The following is a 19,888-nucleotide window of genomic DNA, read 5'->3' as shown; positions in this document are numbered from 1 at the left end:
AATCAAATATACACTTTCAGGGAGATTAAAGCCTCCCCCAAAGACTTTTGCACACACAACACATATATAATAAATATTTGTATATTATACATCCAAAACTGTATACAGTATACGATATATAACGTATAGTTAATTAAACATATTATATGTTAATAAGTAATATAATAATGTAATATAGGAACTAGATGTTAAATATATGTCAAACAGCATATAATATGATGAAACCATATAATACATGTTATATGTTAAATAATATATATAATATATAATACCGAATTATATATTGTATATAACAAATAATACAAATAATACATAATACAAACGGACCATACATAATATATTATAGGTCATATATATTAAACAGCATCTCCTCCTCTGAAATATCCAAGGAGCCAAGGGGACGGGTACCACGGAGCCCCAGGGAGCCTGAGGAGGAGGCAGGCGCACAATGGTCCCCAGATGCTGGTGGCACCACCCCAGTCCTCACTCCATCCCAGCTCCCCACCAGCCCACGTGTCTTGGGGTGGCCATAAATATTCCAAATGACTAGCTCCTCATTGGAGTAATGGAGTTAACAGATTATCTCTTACAGAGGTCAGTCTCCAATGAGGGGGGTGGGGGAGACACAAATTTCGTAAATGAGACCCTAGGGCATCCTTCTCCACGGTCACTGCAAGCCCTGAGCATTTGGCGTTTGGTTACCCCCCTCCCCCCAGTGTAAACCTAAGTGTTCTGTCTCAGACATATAAGACAACTTAAAGTGCCATTTTCCAATGTGGGCATTTAGAGGCAGTTTGGAAATTGAAACGAATCTTTATATGCAAGACTTGACGTTTCAGAGGCGCTTTAAAGCTGCGGTTAGAAAGGCAGTTACGAAACCCGTGGATGGGCTGCAAGGAGACGATTCAAAGCAAAGCGAAATGCAGTTAGAAATTTGATATTAACCGCGCACTTCCAAGTAATGCAGCTTAATGATAATTGCTGCGAGTGTTTACTCTTCTCATGCTGAAGAAATAGGAGAAACGTTTTGACAGAGAAGTTACCCTGAAGAGTTTCATCTTTTAAAAGGGGAAAATATCCCAGAGGCCGACGCTGGCTTCCTGGCAAGCTAAAACAGTGCGTGGGGGATTCAGTTTTTCTCCAGTTACCTAGAAGCGGGACCTCAAAATCAATCGTCTGGAAGACGGGAGTGTGTGTTAAGCGAGGGCTGTTTTCGATGGGAAGGCGCAGTGCCCGTCCTCGAGCGGGCTCGGGACCCAGACACCCTCTCCCGCAGCGCGGTTCCCCGGCCGGAGGCCCGCGCGCACGCCGCCCGGAGCGCCCTGCTGCCGGGACCGTCCGCCGCCCCGGGGCGCGCCGCCGCGCGAGCCGCTTCTGTTTGCAGTGCCTTTAACTTTCCGTTTCTGGTTCTCTTCCCTTCGAGCGCCCTGCCGCGGAGTGTTAGACAAGCTCTGTCGTCTGTGGGCTCTCACCTCAGAGTCAATATTATCTCAGATGGGCACAATAGACTGGAATGAAAAGCTAATATTGAACCAATGAGGTCCCTGCCCGCGCCGCCGCGATGCCACCCTTTGTTGCGCTGCTCCCGGCGAGCCGCGGGCGGCCGGCTAAGCGGAGGGCGGCTGCGGTCGGGCCTCTCCGGGTCCCCGCCCCGGTGGGGGAGACGGGCGGACCCGGCGCGGAGGCCTCGGAGGCCCGACCCGGAGGTCCCCGCGGGCCCCACTCGGCCTCTCCGCCAGCCGCGCGGAAGCTGGGCGCATGGCGTGTCCCCGCGCCCAGACGCGGAGCGGGGCCTGGTCCGTCCGACCCCCGGACTCTAGGAGCCCCGGAATGTGAGTGTGGTGGGCAGGGGTGCAGCTGCGGGGCCCCCACTGGAGGGACACCCCCCCCGCCCCGCCCCTCCCCGCTAGCCCTGGGGGCAGCCTGGCCGCTGCCGGTAAATAAAGGCCGCCAGGGCCCAGGCTTGGGGGGTGAGGTCTCGTCAGGCCGAAGTGGGGGGGGGGCGGGAAGACCCTCTCTGTGCGCCTCTTCGGAAGCTCCCTGTCCCTGGGCACACTTCCGTCTCCCCGCTAGGTCCGCGCAGGCTGGCCTAGGTAGCCGCGGAGGCAGAGGTAGCGGGACGCGGGGCCTTCGCGCCGCCCTGCTGCCTGGGAGGGGAGCTCGGGCCGCTCCGCTTTTCCCGTCCGCAGGCGCCGCCCCGCGGGTTCAGGGTCGCTCTGAGTCGCCCACGAGAGCAACGCCAGGGTTCGGGGCCACCGAGTCTCGGCCGCGGCCTCCGAGCGCCCCGGCCACCCGGCGTTGCCCTGTCGGCTCTTCAGCTCCCCGGCTGCAGTGAGGCCGCTGACGGCCCGCTTGTGCTTGAATCCGCAGGAGGGGACCAGGGAAGGAGAAAAGGGGCGCGGGGCGAGGCCTGTGGACGGAAAAGGTGGCCTGGAGGACAACGGTGGGGAAGCGGCTTCCAGGCAAGCGCCGGAGTTCCACTACGTGGGGCCGCCTGGACGAACCTCGCTGCTAGCGACGGTTTGGGCGCCCCCGTCCGCCTGCGGGGGGCTCTTCCGTTTCTTTTCTCATTGGCTTGAATGTAGGTATCTGGCAATACTGGCGGGGGGCGGGGCGGTCCCAGGGCCCCTCGTGGAATGCCCACGGCACGCACGGCCAGGAAGTGAGTGCTTTGTGTCACCTCTTGGAGCCTCAGTTTTCTTATCTGGAAAATGGGTATTATGACTCCTTCCACATCAGATTCTGAAGTTCACTGGGATCAGGAGTGTGAGCAAACGGGCTTTTAAATGCTACAATTTCTTCTAAACCTTCCAGGCACCCTCTCCAGGTTTCAAGGAGAGCTGCAGGCTCCAAGAGAAAGTCTCCAGTTTCTTTCTTCAAATGGCCAGGATCCCTTTCTAAGCCCTAGCCTGGCCCCCAGAGTCAAAAGAAGAAAAAAAAGAAAAAAAAGAAAAAAAAAAAGGGAAAGGTACTGAAAGAAGAAACAATTCCGTTCCTGAAAGAGGAGCTGGTGGGGCACCAGTGTTTCAGAAGCCATCCCCAGGTTTGACGGCTCATTAGTGCTGACAATCCCAAGGAGTTTCCTAAAAGGACTGAACCCCAATTTACAAGGTCAGTCACAGGTGACAAGAGTGGAGTCTCAAACGGAAAGATGCCAAAGAAGGCGGTAGAGGAGTCAGAAGGTGTGTCCCCCACCTTCCATGATGCCCCTGTGGTCTGCTAGACATCTTGCCCAGCCTCCCAGAGCACCTGGCAACAGTCACTGCCCTTGTGGCCCAGTGGAGCTGTAGTTTTAGTGTGGGTGGCGGGGAGGGTGACAACACTGCCTACACTTGGAGGGGCGAGTGCAGGAGAGACAGAACTATCTCCGCCCCTGCGGAGCGGTCGCCTGAGCAAGACCAGTGGTTCCTAATTCCTGCTTGCCTGTCTGTGTCCATCAGTCTGTCCCTCACTCATCTTTGCTTGGCCTTAGACTCACTTGAAGGCAGCTGAGGGAGAAGGAAACGGGGACCTGCTTTGATTCTGTTTCTTTGACTTTAGTAGTGAATCCAGACAGCCTGTGTGTTGAAGGATTGATGCGTTTCAGCGTGATGAAGGAGGTAAAACTCTAGGGTCAGGTCCTGCGTGTAGCTCCAACAGGTCAGTGCTGAGTTCCTGGGTCTGAAATGTTAGGTCTAAGATTGTCTAGATCTCCGGAGCCCCAGGAGTTCACAAGCTTCTGCTAACATCCAGAGAAGGACAGCACCAGTTACCTGCAGTCGCCTGGGACAGCAAAGGCCCAGACCAGCGTCCAGACACTCCTGGGACCGCTTGGCCCCCAGGTGGACGCTTTGAACAGTTACCTGGAGGATGCCGCCTGGATTTCCAGCGAACCCCGCGAGGATTCCACGACCTCACCTCACGGGAGAGGCTAGCCTGCCCCGAGGCAGATGGGGTCCGCGCGCTCCAGGAGGAAGGGGACGGTCACCCGGCATGTCCGCCGTGGCCGCCCAATCCGTCTGGGGACCAATCGCTACCTCTGCAATAACCACCAGGACCCCTGTCTCGAGCTATCACTGGCCGCCCACGAGGGGGCGCGAAGCTGGGAGAGCCGCGCCCGGTGACCCCAGCTCCCTCTGACTCCACGCCAGGTGGGGCCAGCGCTGGGTTACAGGGGTCCATTCTCTGAACCACCGTGGTTGGGCAGCGGGATCTGGGACCTCAGGCATGGATGTGTGGGTCCATTTGCGCGGTAGTTGGCCATCGGCCTGGCACAGGTGATCATGGCCGCCTCGTCATTTTTAGAACTGAAATCCTTCCCCCTTCCTTGCACTCTTCGGAAAGAAGCCCGACTCCTACTGGAGCTGGGATTCGAAGAGCTGGAGCTGATGGAGGGAGGAGGGGCGCATTTCCAAGTCGTCCTCTGTACTCTGTAGTCAGTGAACCTCCATAGACTTCCTCTGCCGGCCCAGACTGCGGTGACCGCGGGAGCTTGGCAGTGGGGCGCCACCCCCGCACTCCCCTGCGCACGGGGCTCGGGGGCTCCGCGGCTATGCCGCCCGCTCCGGCCCTCGCCACTAGGCGCCGCTGCGCGCACGCGGATCCCGGCCCAGGGAGCAGCCTCCAGGGAGGACGCCAGGAAGGGATTTTGCTCTAATAACAATTTTTTAAAAGAACATGTTTTAAAGGTATGAATTCTTTTCGTTTTCCCACCCTCTCTCTGCGCGTTCGGAGAGGCCTGGTGACTGGGAATCACAGTGGGTTGGAGGAATTCTTAACCGAGCCCTGAGGCCTCTCCCTCCCGGGACACCTTTCCTCGCGTTGGCATTGGGCTTGGGAAAGGGCTCGCCCTTCGCGGACGTCCACGCTTCCCACGCTTCCAGTGCGGGCTCACGGAACCGGTACCGACTCACTGGGAGGGTCCTGGATGTGGCGGAGTGCACCAGGTGGGCTGGACCACACCAGGCGGTGGCCTGACAATAATATTTGTTGAACGGGGACTATGCCAAACGTTAGCGCATTTAACTCCTCTCAACAACTGTTAAGATTTTGATATTTCCTTTTCACGGATAAGAAAACAGACTCAAGAAGGTGGTGGCAAAGGGAGTGACCCCAGGTAGCACCTGGGCATCTATCCCGAATTGCAGGAGGCGATGAATGCACTCCAGGCAGGAAACTCAAAGCAGATAATTATGAGAGATCCCCCCAAATTTCTGTCCTTTGATGCCTCCCACTAGCCAGGAATCCAGGCTTCTCTCACCCCAGCACCTGCCCAGGGAAGTTCCAGGCCTTTGGGGGGGAGCATGGAGAAACTAGTGGCAGGAACGTGAGACCAGCAATAGCTTATGTTTGCACAACTATGTTGGTTCAGTCTTGAAGCCCAGCAAGGAGCCCTGGAGGTGGGCAGGTAATAATAGCAACATCAGGGACAGGAGCTAACTTTTATTACAGTTCATTATGTGCTAATCACAGTCCAAGCACTTTGCTTGGCTTATCTACTTAAATAATCCCAAGGGCCAAGATACTATTATTTATCTCCAGTTCACAGGAAAGAAAGGCACCGAGAGGTCAGGCAATTTGCTCAAGGTCACCCAGACCTGACTGGTGTTTTTGGGTGGGGCAGGTTCATTACTGTATAACATACAGTGAAATTCACCCTTTGTAGTGTACAGTTCTATGAGTTTGGAAAAACGCTCATAGAGGTGTAATTACCACCATAATCAAGAAGTAGAAGGGTTCTATCACTCCTCAAAACAGGCCTGACTTCTACCCTCCACTGCCTTGCGGGCAGCATTGACCAGATTTTTATAGATGACAAGATGGAGGTGGGGAGATGTGGTGTTTGCCTAAGATCGCTCAGCCAGTAAATGACAGATCCCAGATTCAAACCTTCACCTTGGGTCGGCTAGTCCAGCTGTCTGTTTAATGTAGATTCCTGCTTCTACAGAACCCAACTTGAGGTAGTTTGGGGTAGGAAAGAGAGCCCTTTGCCCTAAGATGGAGCCTCAGAAATCCCCACTGCACGCTCCAGTACTTAACCAAACACCCATCCTTCTAGGGCAGCTAGGAAACAAAGAGGGGCCGGATTCTGCAAAGGCCTAAGCCACGAATAAAGTGAGGGGCAGCCTTGAGGTGCAAGGAGCAGGGGTCGAGTTGGCCCAGGGTCCGAGTCCAGACCAGAGTGCCCAGTGCCCTGGTGAGCCTCACCACCAGTCTGGTTAATGAGTTACTGTCTTAGTTAATTCTCCCGCACGTCAGGGGCGGCAGTTCGAACCTTCCCAAGTTCCTCAGGTCCCGGATTGCATGAATTAGCATAGATTATCTGGCTTCCAGGGCTTCTGCGTGGCCCAAACCCCTTTCTCCCTCGCGTGGGCCGGAGCGAGACTTGGGGCTGGCAGAACTTGGGGCAGAGGAAACGGACCCTGCTGCTCCCTCACCCTTGCCCACCTGCCAGCCACAAGAGACCCCGGGGCAAACCTCCGGGCACTTTGCAAGAGCTGGGTGGCCTGCAGCCAGCTGATATTGCAGGAAGGGAGACAAGGATCCGAGCAATCTGGGCCCTTTGCCCGGGCCAAATGTTCCTGCCTCTGGCAGGAAGAGGAGGGGATCTGGGCTCCAGACTGTGGCTCACTCCCTTGAGCACTCTGGACACTCCTAGCCAAAGGTAGGAAAGGGTTTAAGGGAGTACCAACAACACTTTAGCGCCCAGTCTCTGACTTTTAAAAAAGGTCGAACGCCCTTACATTTTAGACACCATGGCATACCTCACTCCACCTCCCAGACACTAACTGGATCCCCTTTGCCCTCAAGGTCATCTCCTCTCACGCCCCCAGCCAAGATCACTAATACTGGGAAATAAATGGTCATTCCCCACGCTGCAGCCAGGGCAGGGCTTCTAGTACCCCTAGTTTTGACCCTCCATCCTTCCTGGAGAGCCTTCCAAGGAGAAGGAGGACCTCTCCCTCTGGTTCCAGGATCCATGATCTAAGCCCACCTAAATCGGGTGTTTCTTTCTGGCTTTGGAAATGGACGTCTGACCTCTACCTCCACCCCAGGCTTGCTGGCCAGCAACAGCCAAACACCTTTCAGGGTGGCTTCAGGTTCCCTGCTGGCCTGGGCACGGTGGGGCTTGTGTCCCTACAACTTAACGGAGGGAGGGATTTCTGAACTGGAGACAGTATCTCTGGAGGTCGGTGGTTCAGGCCACAGGGAAGTACATCTCCAAATGCACCCCACCAGAAGAGGCTGGACTGAACACCCTGCATCCTTGGGCCTGCGGAAAAGGATGGGTGCGTGGGGGGGAGGGGCAATGCTGCAAAGCAAGACCACAAGAACCTGGGAAGGGTGAAAACCCAGCCACCACCCCAGCCCAGAGCTGGCGTCAGAGGTCTGAAGCTTGAGACAGGGTCAGGTTTCTCCGGGCATGAGGGCAAAGCCAAGGCCCACACCTGTCTTGTGTGTGAGTGTGTATATGTGTGCATGCTCTGGGAAAGTTGGGGGGGTGCGCGGCACACGTGATCTCTGTTAGCTAAGGTCAGGTGCTCAGACAACCCCAGAAAACACACCTCAAACTCTCTTGCCTGCGGAGTTTTCCTAAAGGGTTTCCCCTCCCCACCCCAAAACAAATTATGCCTGGAATAAAGAAGTCGAGAAATTGACCTAAACAGAAAAATACAGCAGATGAAACCAGAGAGGGTCAGGGGAGACCCTCAGGGCAGGGAGGTAGGTAGCTGGGCAAGCAGGGGAGTATGTCCAAAGACCCAGGCCCTCCCCTGATGAAGCTGGTGGTGGAAGCAATCTGGCTCTCAGGACTTTGCTCTTCTCCCCCACTCCCAGTCGACTTTTCTCGGGTCTCACGGCAACCTAGTCACCAAACACAGGCATTTCTTCCTCCTTTAGAGAAATGGCATGGACCTCTAAGTAATAGATTTAAAGGATGCCAGATTTTTTTTCTCATTAATTGTAAACGTGCAAAATACCTGCTGGTACTTCACTTTAGAAGAATGCAATTGGCAAGAAGAAAAAAAAGGAAAAAGAAGCGGCTGATGAATAGATAATAGATCTTTAACCACCAATAAACAGAGAGCAGCGCCAGCAGCCTGGGGGATGTGATCATAATTATGCCGCTGCGTGAGCCAATGGGGACGAGGGAACTCGGCCCTAAAATCATCCCAAAACCAAAGGCGAGCTCGAAAATGCGGACACGGCCTGGGACCGGAGACGCGATCTGCCGCCGTAGTTGCAAGCCCCGCACAGCAACCCGCCCCTGGCACGACAGATGGCGGAATAATAGTAGGAATAATAATAATAAAACAACAACAGCAGCAGCAATAGTAATGATGACAAAACTAACGCAAGTCATAACGACAGCGTAACGATAATAGTAACACCAAGTCCGCCTTTCCCCTGACCTTGGACCCCCCGGTCCCAGATACCACCCTTAGGAACGGTTTGGGCGAAGGAGGTGAGCACCCTCCCAGAAAGAAAAAGCCGGGAGCCTGTGGGGCTGGTGGGAAGCCCGTCGCCCGGGCAGGGTCTTGACTCGTGTCTCAACTTGCAAACGAACAAACCGGGTCAAGAATCGCGAACGCAGCGACCCTGGGACCTCGACGCTACGCGTGGTTGGAGGACTCCCCCCAACCCCCAGCCCAGGCTACATCCTCACCTGGGAAACAGCCGGGAGTTCTGCTGGGGGTGGGGACTGATGTAACCGAACCGCTCGGTTAGCCCTCGCCAGGAATCCACCCCTGCCTGCTTACCCTCGCGGTGCTCCGGGGGGCGATCCCAGCTTCGCGGACGCGGGGCCACCGGGGCCAGCAGCGGCCGAGAGCTAGGCGCGAGGGAATCTGCGTGTCCGTCCGTCGGTCTGTCCCACCAGCTCGGGATCCAGGGGGCCGCATCCGAGGCGGCGCGGGCCGGGGACTCTGCAGGGACCGGGGTGCCCCGGAGGGAGTGGTGGTGGTGAAGGAGGAGGCGGTGGCAGAGGGGGAGGAGGTGGGGAAAGAGGAGGAGGAAGAGGAGGAGGAGGAGAAGAAGGAGGAAGAGGAGGAGGAGGAGGAGGAGGAGAAGGAGGAGAGGAGGCCGAAGGAAGAGGAGGAGGCGAAAGAGGAGGAGGAGAAGCCGCAGCGGGCGCCGCGGGAGCGAGTGAGCTAGGAGCGCGGGGCGAAGGCGCGGCGAGGTCGGCGGCCTGGCGGGCGCAGGAGGCTCGGCCGAGGCAGCGGCGCCGACTCCGTTCCACACTCGGCCGGGATCCAGGCCTCCGGGTTCCCAGGCGCTCGCCTCCCTCTGACGCACTTTAAAGAGTCTCCCCCCTTCCACCTCAGGGCGAGTAATAGCGACCAATCATCAAGCCATTTACCAGGCTTCGGAGGAAGCTGTTTATGTGATCCCCGCACTAATTAGGCTCATGAACTAACAAATCGTTTGCACAACTTGTGAAGAAGCGAACACTTCCATGGATTGTCCTTGGACTTAGGGCGCCCTGCCCGCCTTTTGCAGAGGAGAGAAAACTTTTTTTTGCCTCCCCCGAGAAACTTTCCCCCCTCCTCCCTGCCTCCAACTCCGATCCCCCCACGCCATCTCGCCAAAAAAAAAAAAAAAAAAAAAAAAAAGAGAGAGAGAGAGAGAGAGAGAAAATTACCCCAATCCACGCCTGCAAATTCTTCTGGAAGGATTTTTCCCCCTCTCTCCAGGTTGGGCGCGTTTGGTGCAAGATTCTCGGGATCCTCGGCGTTGCCTCTCCCTCCCCCCTCCCCCCTCCTTTCCTTTTCCTTTCCTTTCTTTCTTCCTTTCCTCCCCCCACCCCCACCCCAAACAAACAAGTCCCCAATTCTTGTCTGTCCTCGCCTCGGGCAGCGGGCGGCGGAGGCAGCGTGCCGCGGTCGCCGGGAGCCGGGAGCCTCGGGCGCCCGCTCCTCGGCGCAGCATGTTCCAGCCGGCGCCCAAGCGCTGCTTCACCATCGAGTCGCTGGTGGCCAAGGACAGTCCCCTGCCCGCCTCGCGCTCTGAGGACCCCATCCGTCCCGCGGCGCTCAGCTACGCCAACTCCAGCCCCATAAACCCGTTCCTCAACGGCTTCCACTCGGCCGCCGCCGCCGCCGCCGCCGGCAGGGGCGTCTACTCCAACCCGGACTTGGTGTTCGCCGAGGCGGTCTCGCACCCGCCCAACCCCGCGGTGCCCGTGCACCCGGTGCCGCCGCCGCACGCCCTGGCCGCCCACCCCCTGCCCTCCTCGCACTCGCCACACCCCCTCTTCGCCTCGCAGCAGCGGGACCCGTCCACCTTCTACCCCTGGCTCATCCACCGCTACCGATATCTGGGCCACCGCTTCCAAGGTACGTGCCACGTCGCGGGGCTGCAGCGCGCAGCGTCCTGCACTGCCCTCGGCCTGCGCCCGGTGGGCGCTTGGCAAGGCCTGGGAGGAGGTTCCTCCAGCTCGCGGGCCCGCGCGCCCTGTTCGGAAACTGGGCGGCGAGGGGCCGGGCATGGTGCTGGTCCCCAGTCTTCGAAGCTGCGGCCGCTTTGGGGGCTGGCCTGGGGCCGCTGGACCCCTTAGAGGGGGGCGCAAACGGAGAAGTTGTCCCCGAGTGCTCTCGGGTGGAGACAGGCTGGGACAGCCTTCTCTGAGCGCTGGCCGCCCAGGAGTCCCGGAGCCCGCGGGGTACCCAGGCTCTCCGTCTCCGCCGCGGTGCCCTTGCTGTCCTAGCTCCGAGGGGCACGGCCACGGCCCGCCCGCCTGGTTCGCCTTCGCCTGCGTAAGACCCTGTTCGCCACCCACTCTTCGTCCCTCCAAGCCTAGCCCCGCGACTTCTCAGTTCCCGACCCTCTTCGGGCGGCGAGGAGACCCTCGCGCCCCCAGAGCGAAGCCTAAGGGTTTGTTTTTCCTTTTTTTGGAAGCCTGGGGAGGGGCCCGGAACCCTCGCGGGTAGTAACCTCCGAGGCTCGGCACTCTCTCCAAGACCTGCTCAAATGGGGGGCAGAGCGTCCTGGGCGGGAAGGCAGGTCCGGTCTGGTTTTTGTTTTTGTTTTAAAAGAAATGAACCGTATCAGGAGACGGGCTGGACGAAAAGATCTGTTTAAGTGTTTACACTTCTTGCTATTTTTTTTATTTGTTTGCTTTTTTTCTCTGGGTGAGGGTAGGAGGAAAGTTAAAACTCTAGTAAAGGGGACGAGTAATTAGTTTAGTGGTCGGAGCTGGGGGGAAAAGACCTGCCTCCCGCGACAGCCGATCAATACTCCGCGGCTTGTCCATTCATTAACCCTTTGCGTTCCTGCCAGAGCCTAGAATCCGGTAGATGTCACCGCCACCCCCAATTACAAACCAAACCAAACCAAACCAAACCAAACCAAACCAAACAAAAACAACCTTTCATCCTAATTCCGGGACCGGATTTGCCTCCATTCTCGCCTAAACTGTCGGTTTGTTTTTCTTTGTTTGGGTTTTTTAGTGAATCGATTTCCCACCCTCCTGAGTGAACCCGAAACTACTCTGGCTTTGCTCACAAAGTTTATGGGTCCTTTCCTCATTCTCTGCCAGCTACGCTCTTGGTGCCCCCACCAGGCCCGAAGTAGCCGGGATCTTCTGGGACCGCGGACAGTCCCATAGGGCGTCCGCAACTCGGCAGCCCCTGGGTTTCGATCCCTTCGCTTGCATCTTCTAGTTCTCTGGAGCGGGGCAGTGCTGAAGCCGGGTCCTCGGGAGGCAGTGGCTGCGGAAACCCGGCGCACCGGCCGGCGAAATTTCGGTCCCGGCCGGGCCGCAACCCCACGCCCGGCCTCTGCACTTTCCCGGAGGGGTAGAGACTTAAATAATTCAAAATTAAGTTCCCGAGAAAACTCTGGATCGCGGCCCGCCGCCTGTCTACCCCGGGGGTTAAAGTTACGCGAGGCTAGAAAAAAGAGAAAGTTTCTCTGGGTCTTGGGCGCCAATCCCGGGGCCTGGCTCTGCTGCCCCTCCTCTGCCCCGAGCGCCCGGGCGCGGAGGTGGTGAGGCCCGTGGCGCCAGGGTGGCTGCGAAGCCCGCCGGGGTCAGGAGCCTGGGGACTTGCCCCGCCCGGGCAGCGGCTGGGTGGGGGCCGCACAGGTACGGGCTCGGTGTTCCGGGGCGGGCGGCTGGGCCAGCGTCCTCTTCGCGCACGTCCGGAGGGCCCCGGGTCCCCACGGGCCGAGCCGCCCCGGCCGCGCAAAGGCCATGAGCGCTGTGCCCCGCCAGCCCGGCTCGGGAGAAGCGCGCGGACCCCGGCGGGCCAGGACGGTCCCCTCTAACGGGACTTCTGCTGTATCTCCGGCAGGGAACGACACAAGCCCGGAGAGCTTCCTTTTGCACAACGCGCTGGCCCGAAAGCCGAAGCGGATCCGAACCGCCTTTTCCCCGTCCCAGCTTCTGAGGCTGGAACACGCCTTCGAGAAGAACCACTACGTGGTGGGCGCCGAGAGGAAGCAGCTGGCGCACAGCCTCAGCCTCACAGAAACTCAGGTGAGCGGGGGGTGCACCCGGCGACCCCATCCCACATCTCTGGCCCCACGCAGCTAGCACACAAGTGTGGAGCTCCGAGAGGGCCTTTGGCAAGGAGCCCGGGAGCTGGTTCCACGCTTGGGTTCAGAATGTTTAAGTTTGGAGGTGCCTGGCTTCCTTGGGCTCCAGCAAGGGACTCTAAGCCGACCCACCCCAGGCTCTGCGGAGACCCGCTGAGTAGCTCCCTCCTGTCCAGCTGGGCATGACTTACAGTTCTTGGTTAAGACACCTGTGCACTTTTGCTGAGACTTTCGGTTAGAGTCTGGGGACCGGGCTGGGCTCCGATAGAAGGAGAGCCCAGAAGGGTGAGGGGCGAGGGTGGGGGGTGCATGAGGCTCAAATCTGGAGATGTCTGGGAATAGGTTAAATGCGAGTTCTGTGCCACTGCAGACCCAAGGTTCACACCGACGGCTCCAGTTACTCCCCTTGAGGGGATCGGAGAATCAGAAGGCAGAGGCCAGACATCCTAGGTGCGTCCCTAAATCAGCGAAAGAGGGCTGGAAGGCTGCAGAGAAGGGCTGCCTTGGGGGACAGACCCTGGCGGCTCAACAGGGCCGGAAGGCGGGCCTGGCTCTGGCCTGCTGGGGTCGGGGAGGAGGCCTAGGGCTACAGTAGGAGCTACTGTACGTGGAGCTGCAGGGCGGGGTCAAAGTTCCCGGCAAACAGTAACGTTTTGGGGCAGATTAAGTTGTAACACTTTTTCTGAGAGGCGCAAAGAGGTCGAGGCTTTTGTTTTTAAAACGTCCCCCTGGACAAAACCGAGGAGGGCCTCGCGGGTTGGTGCGGGGCCCGGCACAAGGCGCGGCCCGGCTGATTTCTCCTGGATAGCCGAGGCCGCGGTGGTCTTTGTCCGCCTCGCTGCCCACGCTGCCTGGAGTCTTTGTGTGCGTGTCAAGCCCCGAGCGCACCGACGCGCGCCTTGGGCGAGCGCCGGGGAGAAATGAACCGTCCTCCCCCTCAATTAGCAAACTCAAAGCAAATTAAACTCAGCCTTGTTCCAGCTCGGCTTTTTCATGGGGCGCTTTGGGGGGCTGGGGCATTGGGGAGAGCAAGCCGGGACCTGGGCTGGCCTTCTAAAAGGAGGGAGTGGGGCGGGCTTCAGGGGCCTGGGCTTCAGCTTTCGGGAAGGGACAGGCCTGGGGGCAGGAGAGGTGCCGTCACCAGCGTTTCCCTCACTGTACCTCACTGCTGGGAAGCTGGGACAATGTTGGTGTCTCGTCTGGTGGCTGAATGGGGACCCACTGCCCAGCTCCCCCAGAGGGTGATGGGGATGGCAGCCCAGCCCCACATCGTTGCTCCCTGGACCTCTAGCAGCTGCTCTGGGGAGATGAGGCCTCCAGCCCTGCTCTGATGGGAAGTGATGTGAGCAGGGTGTGAGCTTGGGCCTGGTGGGTCCTGGGGCTGGTCCGGAGGAGGGAAGGGAGGGAGCTCCATCTCCTCTCCTCTTTCTTAGTTTCTATCTCACTTCCTCTTTATCCCAAGGTCTTTCAGAAGCTTTCACTTTTGAGCTTCTTTCCTAGCTGGAAAGGTACAGCTGGGCTGGTCCCCAGGCCTCTGCATCCCACCATCCCCCAGGCTTCCTCCAGTACTCCCCTGCCCCCCAACTCGTGCTCACCTGCAAGAGTCCTGGGCAAGGAAGAGGAAGCTCAGGCAAATCCTGACTGCCTACCCAGGGCCGAGGCCTTGCAGAGGAGGTGCTATATTTAGGCAATGCTGCGGAAACAGACAAAATAGAAAGCACATTGGGCCTTGCACAGGAAAGCTGCTGCAGCCGGCCGGGAATAAGGTCTTCCCTGCACTGGCTAGGTAGAGGGAGTCAGGGACTTGTCTCTTTTTATTTTCCTTTACTTATTATTGTTGTAGGGGTTTCCCAGGGTTTGTAAGGCTTTTGCTCTCAGCAGGAGGTGGGTGTCCCCTTCAGAGCCAGGCGAGCGAGCAGGGGCACTGTGCCCTCTGGGCCACCTGGCCTGGGGCAAGCGCCCCGCCAGGGCCCAGACGGGTAGGGAGCCAGGCTTCCTGGCTGATAGCACTAGGAGCTCGGCTCCCAGAAGGGAGGCCTTGGGGAGGCCCGCCCTTTGGATGCGCAGCTTGGGGACTGGGCTCTCGCAGGCGCCACACGGAGGAGGAAGCGGTAGGAGGGCGCTGTGGAGGAACTAACGCGCCCCATCTGCCTCTCGTCCACAGGTAAAAGTATGGTTTCAGAACCGAAGGACGAAGTTCAAAAGACAGAAGCTGGAGGAAGAAGGCTCAGATTCGCAACAAAAGAAAAAAGGGACGCACCATATTAACCGGTGGAGAATCGCCACCAAGCAGGCGAGTCCCGAGGAAATAGACGTGACCTCAGATGATTAAAAACACAAACCGAACCCCACAGAAACGGACACCACGGAGCAAAACAGAGACAGGGAGAGGAGGGATAGAAGAAGAAAAAGAAGAAGAAGAAGAAGAAGAAGAAGAAGAAGAAGAAGAAGAAGAAGAAGAAAACAACCTACAAAACAAAAACAAACCGCACACACACATTCACCGAGAAGAGGAAGAGGGAGTCAGAGAGAGCTTCGGCGCGTCGCAGACTTTGGGCAGCGAGGGCGCAGGGTCCTGATCCCAGGCTGCGTGGAGATGGCAGAGGACGCAGGCTTCTTGATCAACATGCAACCCTTGTCTAAAGAGGCAGCTGAGTGAGAGAGAGAGAGAGAGAAAGAGAGTGAGAGAGAAAGAGAGAGAGTGAGAGAGAGAGATCCAAATGTGGCACAGCCGAGGGCGCTCTGAACAAGGGAAGCTGTCAGTCAAACGCCAACCCAGCGAGACAAGATGATTGGCAGGTATTCCGTTTATCGCAGTCCTGATTTTTAAAAAATAATGATAATAATAATGATGGTAAAAGAAAACCCCAACCAGGCACAGGACTTTTTCTTTTGCACTTCGCAGAGTTCCCCCCCAGTCTTTAAAAATAATTAGTAATACTAGCAATCGAAATTCCATATCCAGCCCCATCCCACACCTGTTCAAAAACTTGAATTGCATGTAGCAGTTGTTGGGCGAATGGTGTCTAAAGACAGAAAATGAATTGTAATTTTCTTTTCCTTTTAAAGACAGGTTCTGTGTGCTTTTTATTTTGATTTTTTTTCGAGAAATGTGCAGTCTGTAAACACTTTTTGATACCTTCTGACGTCAAAGTGATTGTGAAAGGTAAATGAAGTAGGCTCAGCGATAGTGGTCCTCTTACAGAGAAATGGGGAGCAGGATGGGGGGCTGGGGGTGGCGGGGGAGGGTGCCCACAAGAGGAGTCAGGACTTGTGCTGGCAAAGAAAAACCCTAAATTAATTCTATTTCTTGAACATTCCCTTTCCTAACATCCCGAAGGCTTAAAACCAAGAAGTAAACTCCTTTTGGTGGTTGGAGAGATTGGCCAAATTCAACCATTCGCTGTAAAGGCCATTCCCAAACTTTAAATCGATCTGTTGCAAAATCTGAAGGACTGTAGTTAGCGGGGATGATGTTAAGTGTGGCCAAGAACATGGCGGCAAGTTTTCAAGCACTGAGTTTCTATTCCAAGATCATAGACTTACTAAAGAGAGTGACAAATGCTTCCTTAATGTCTTCTATACCAGAATGTAAATATTTTTGTGTTTTGTGTTAATTTGTTAGAATTCTAACACACTATATACTTCCAAGAAGTATGTCAATGTCAATATTTTGTCAATAAAGATTTATCAATATGCCCTCAGAGTAGTCGTTTTGAGAAATTGAAGTGAGTTTTTTTTTTTTTTTAAAGTATCTATAATTTGAGTGTGGTCCTTCTCCAATGAGGCTCAAGAAACCCAGGCTCCTCACCCACAAAAGGGCCAGACTGATGGATTCTTGGGCATTTTAAAGAGAGATGAGGGTGGAAAAGGGAGAGGATTAGGAAAACTTAAGTCCTTCAGAAAAGGGATGGGAGAAAAGTTTCCAACCAGACCTCGGCCCATTGCAAGGCTCTCTGAGGGAGTTTGAATTCCAGGTTAAAAAATGCGTACTTCTCTTAACTTCTAGTTGTTGTCGTTGTTGTTTTAATCCGGACATACAGTTAAGCGTAGAAGAATATTCCCCTAGGATTGGAGGAAACACTTAGCAGGATCAGAATCCTGGGACTTTTAAACTGTGCTTCTGACTTCAAACCCCGAAATATAAGCTCCTCCCCCCACCGTCTTTTCCTTCCTTCCCTTCCTTCCGTTCCTCCCTCCTTCCCTTCCTTCCGTTCCCTTCCTTCCTTCCCTTTCTCCTTCCTTCCTTTTCTCCTTCCTTCCTTCCTTCCTTCCTTCCTTCCTTCCTTCCTTCCTTCCTTCCTTCCTTCCTTCCTCCCTCCCTCTCTGTCGGGCCCCAATCTGCTGAAGGTGAAGAGGCAAGCCCAAGGGCCTCAGCAGCCTTAAAAGGCAAGCATTCCGAGAAACCTTCAACTCTTAATTTTAACATTAAAGAGAAAGTTGTAACCAGTCTTGGAGGAAACTTAGCTTTTTTCACTCCTCCTTCCCCCTTCTGGGGGTACGAGGTTGTTTTTGCATGCTTCATTTGCTTCTTATCCTGATAGGCTGCATTAATCAGTTTTATTTCCATTGATAGAGAAACCTCGTCTGTTCTGTTCGAGCTACAAAGCGTCCTGCGAGCTTTTGTGAAAGTGCAAATCAGTTTAAGCAATTATCATACCAGGAATATGAAGGGGAAAGAGGAGGCCTTGCCCAGTGGTCTCCTTTAATCTCTTAATCCACGGATCCAGGGGGGCCGCCTGGACATAATTTAGGACAATCTCCCCACCCTTTACACTGTGATAAGGCCAAGTTACAATGCAGGGCAAAAATACAAGCTTTGTTAACACCCTGCCTTGAAAAGTTAAGATTAGACATTCCGTGCACGTGTGGGGACTATAGGGCACTATGGAAATTTTTCTTTCTTTTTTTTTTTCCTCCCCTCCTCTCTTCTAAAGTAGAATTCATTCTTGGTTTCTCTCCCTCTTTTTTTTTTTTTTCTTTATCTCTGCCTGTCTCTCCTTTTTTTCTCCATCTCGGTTCTTCTGGAGAACCCTGGCTGTCCACGGCACATTTTCACGCAGACTGCTCTGGGAAGGTGTGTGTGTTGTGGGGGACACTTAGCTGCAGGAGGATGCTGGGGTGAGGCGAGCTGCCTGGAGAGTTCCAGGCTTGCTTCTCAAAGGGACAGGTGCTACCCTGGATATCCTGGAAACTCAAGTGGGCTTTCCAGCTGCTTTGACAAGGAGACCTCCCTGTCGGATGGCTGTCCCCAGTGCTTTGCAGTCACCGCTACACAACGTCTTCCCCTTTTCTTAAACAAGTTACCTTCTCCTTCCACTCATTTCCCCAAACCCAGAATGCCTCAAACACGGAGCACAGACATGTCAAAATTCCGACTGGCCTTTCCAGAAAAAAAAAAATTTCCCATCTTAATAAAAGGCTTATTTCTGCAGAAACTATATACTTTTTTTAAGTACAAGAAAAGGTATAGGGTGACCAAGATTTTTTTCTTTTTTTCTTTTTGGTATACGTCCTATGTAGTGTAACAGCAATAAAATCATCAGAGAATACTATTAGCTCTGAAAAAAAAAAAAACCTAAAAGCTTTATTACAAACCAAGCTTTGAAAATAGGGGGGATTAGGCGGCTGAAAGGGTCCCACAATGGTAAGAAGAAAAGGTTTCATGCTAATGAGGTTAATGCCCTTTGTATCTCAGGCCTCCACATCTTCATTACGCGCTATCTCGGGCTGCACCGAGCGGCTCAGAGAGCCGCAATCCACTCCAACGCCCCCCTTCCCGGCCCAAAGAAGGATTTGATAGCAGCTCTGTTCAAACTAGATAATTATATCTTTTCAAGTCGGAATTAAGATAAAGAAAGTGAAGCAGAGGCGGCTCGCCTTGATCCACTGCAAACAAATTTGGCGCACTTTCGAGTCCTTCCCCCGCCTCAAAAAGGCAGGACAGTCAGCTTATTAGCCGCTCGTTTGCTTTATTAATTCATCTATTTAAAGTGGCAGGATTAGAGCGTCTAATGTGGACGCGGGCTGCCGTGGCGTTGAGGAATATAAATATTTGCGAGATGCCATCCCACGATGACTATCTGGGCGCAGGGCGCGGGGCAGGGTGCGGGGCGCGTGTGCCTTGCGGCTGCATGCCCTCCGCAGTGAGCGCATGAGAGACTGGAGCCCTTTGGGCAGGGATACGTGGGAGCTGGGTGCCCCAGGTCTGTGTGCTACTGCGTGGTATACGGGTGCCAGGCCTGCGGGCTCTACGGGCATCGAGGGGCAGGTCCTGCGTTCTTCCCTGCACATGGCGGAACTGCACGCGCGTTGCCTCGTGTCCCGCCTGTTACCCCAAATGGGGATGTAGGTTACATTTGATCCGCATCCTGCTCCCTTGTTGATTGCTGGTGGGCCTTTCCCGTGTAGCCCCCTGAGCCAAGTGGATTTGGGGTGGGTTCTCCGTTGCGTTACCCTGAGAAAGTCAAGCGGAGTGTATGGTGACCGTGTGCCCCTGCGAGGTTCTCCTGCCAGGTACACGCGGCCTCCGTGTGCGTTTCTCGCTTGGGGTCCTATTCCTCCGCAGCCAAGGGTCCGGTATGCAGGCGCGGGGCGGGCGGGGGTCGGAGTAGGGCTTTTCCGAGGCACCAGAAACTCCTGGGGTGGCAGAAGCCTTGGGACCTCCGGACGGTTCCCCCTTTCTGCCTTTCCTTCTGGGTGTGCGGTGCCCCCAGCTCCCTCTGACTCTGCTCCTGGAAGCCGAGCCGAGCCAGAGCGGGAGCGTTGGCGGCCGCCCGGAACCTGCCGGGCCACTTTTGTGCTAGGGGCGGATTGTGGCAGGCAGACGGCCACGCCAAGTGGGCCTGGCAGAAACGGGGCTCGGGCCTGCGCGCGGCCCTGGAAACCTCGGCTCCTCCCCGTCCCCGCCTCACAGTCGCAGGAAACAAAGTCTCCGGACGCGCGGGCCGACTGGGGAGGGACTCCGACGGCTCGGGCCCCGTCCCGCTCCGCGGTGGGGGCGTCTGGGCTGGGCTGCCCGCCTGTGGGCAGTTTCAAGTCGGAATAAGCGGGTGGAAGTAGCCAGAGTGAGAGGCTAGGCTCGTGTGTTGGTGTAGGTGGAGTGCCTGGGTTAGGTCCCTGAAACAGTTGTGTTCGCGTGGAGATGGAATTGTGTGTCTGAGCCAGGACTTAAGTCAGGATACGATGCGTAGGTGCTGAATGTGCTAATGGCGTGTTTGAGGCCGAAGAGGTCAGGGCTACCCTGTGGGTTGTGTGAGTGAGTCAAGGTGTCCAGCTTGCCTTGGGCATCGAGATTATATCGAGGTAGGGCGACAACGTGCAGCGGCGAGGCTCTAGTGTCCACAGAGGTGGAGAAATGCACTTCGTGTTCGGA

At 55.8% G+C, this 19,888-nt stretch overlaps 1 protein-coding gene and 2 long non-coding RNA genes across 14 annotated transcripts in view; 2 read left to right on the top strand and 1 right to left on the bottom strand.

Annotated features, from left to right (window-relative positions):
• LOC118544685 (uncharacterized) overlaps nt 1–9,073 on the bottom strand; it is a 97,392-nt gene extending 88,319 nt beyond the window's left edge. For all 11 annotated transcript variants that reach the window (XR_013449600.1, XR_013449596.1, XR_013449592.1 and 8 more), the window contains exon 1: nt 8,739–9,073. This is a non-coding gene — a long non-coding RNA (uncharacterized LOC118544685). The remainder of the gene's footprint in view (nt 1–8,738) is intronic.
• On the top strand, nt 1,386–4,666 carry LOC118544702 (uncharacterized). Its single transcript, XR_004921725.2, has 2 exons — nt 1,386–1,832; nt 2,815–4,666. It is a non-coding gene; the product is annotated as an uncharacterized LOC118544702 (long non-coding RNA).
• A 214-nt stretch (nt 9,074–9,287) lies between the features above and the next one.
• On the top strand, nt 9,288–16,217 carry EMX2 (empty spiracles homeobox 2). 2 transcript variants are annotated; one of them, XM_036106561.2, is made up of 3 exons: nt 9,288–10,313; nt 12,270–12,454; nt 14,678–16,217. In XM_036106561.2, the coding sequence occupies exons 1-3, from the start codon at nt 9,905–9,907 to the stop codon at nt 14,843–14,845; spliced, it is 762 nt and encodes a 253-aa protein (XP_035962454.1). In that variant the 5' UTR covers nt 9,288–9,904; the 3' UTR covers nt 14,846–16,217. The 2 variants fall into 2 exon arrangements, with proteins under 2 accessions (XP_035962454.1, XP_035962461.1); XM_036106568.2 differs by lacking the exon at nt 12,270–12,454.
• The last annotated feature ends 3,671 nt before the right edge of the window (nt 16,218–19,888 follow it).

This window comes from Halichoerus grypus, chromosome 7, assembly GCF_964656455.1.
Source record: "Halichoerus grypus chromosome 7, mHalGry1.hap1.1, whole genome shotgun sequence".
Classification (NCBI taxonomy): domain Eukaryota; kingdom Metazoa; phylum Chordata; class Mammalia; order Carnivora; family Phocidae; genus Halichoerus; species Halichoerus grypus.
Note: the sequence above shows the minus strand (reverse complement) of the source record. Positions and strands in the feature narration are given on the sequence as shown.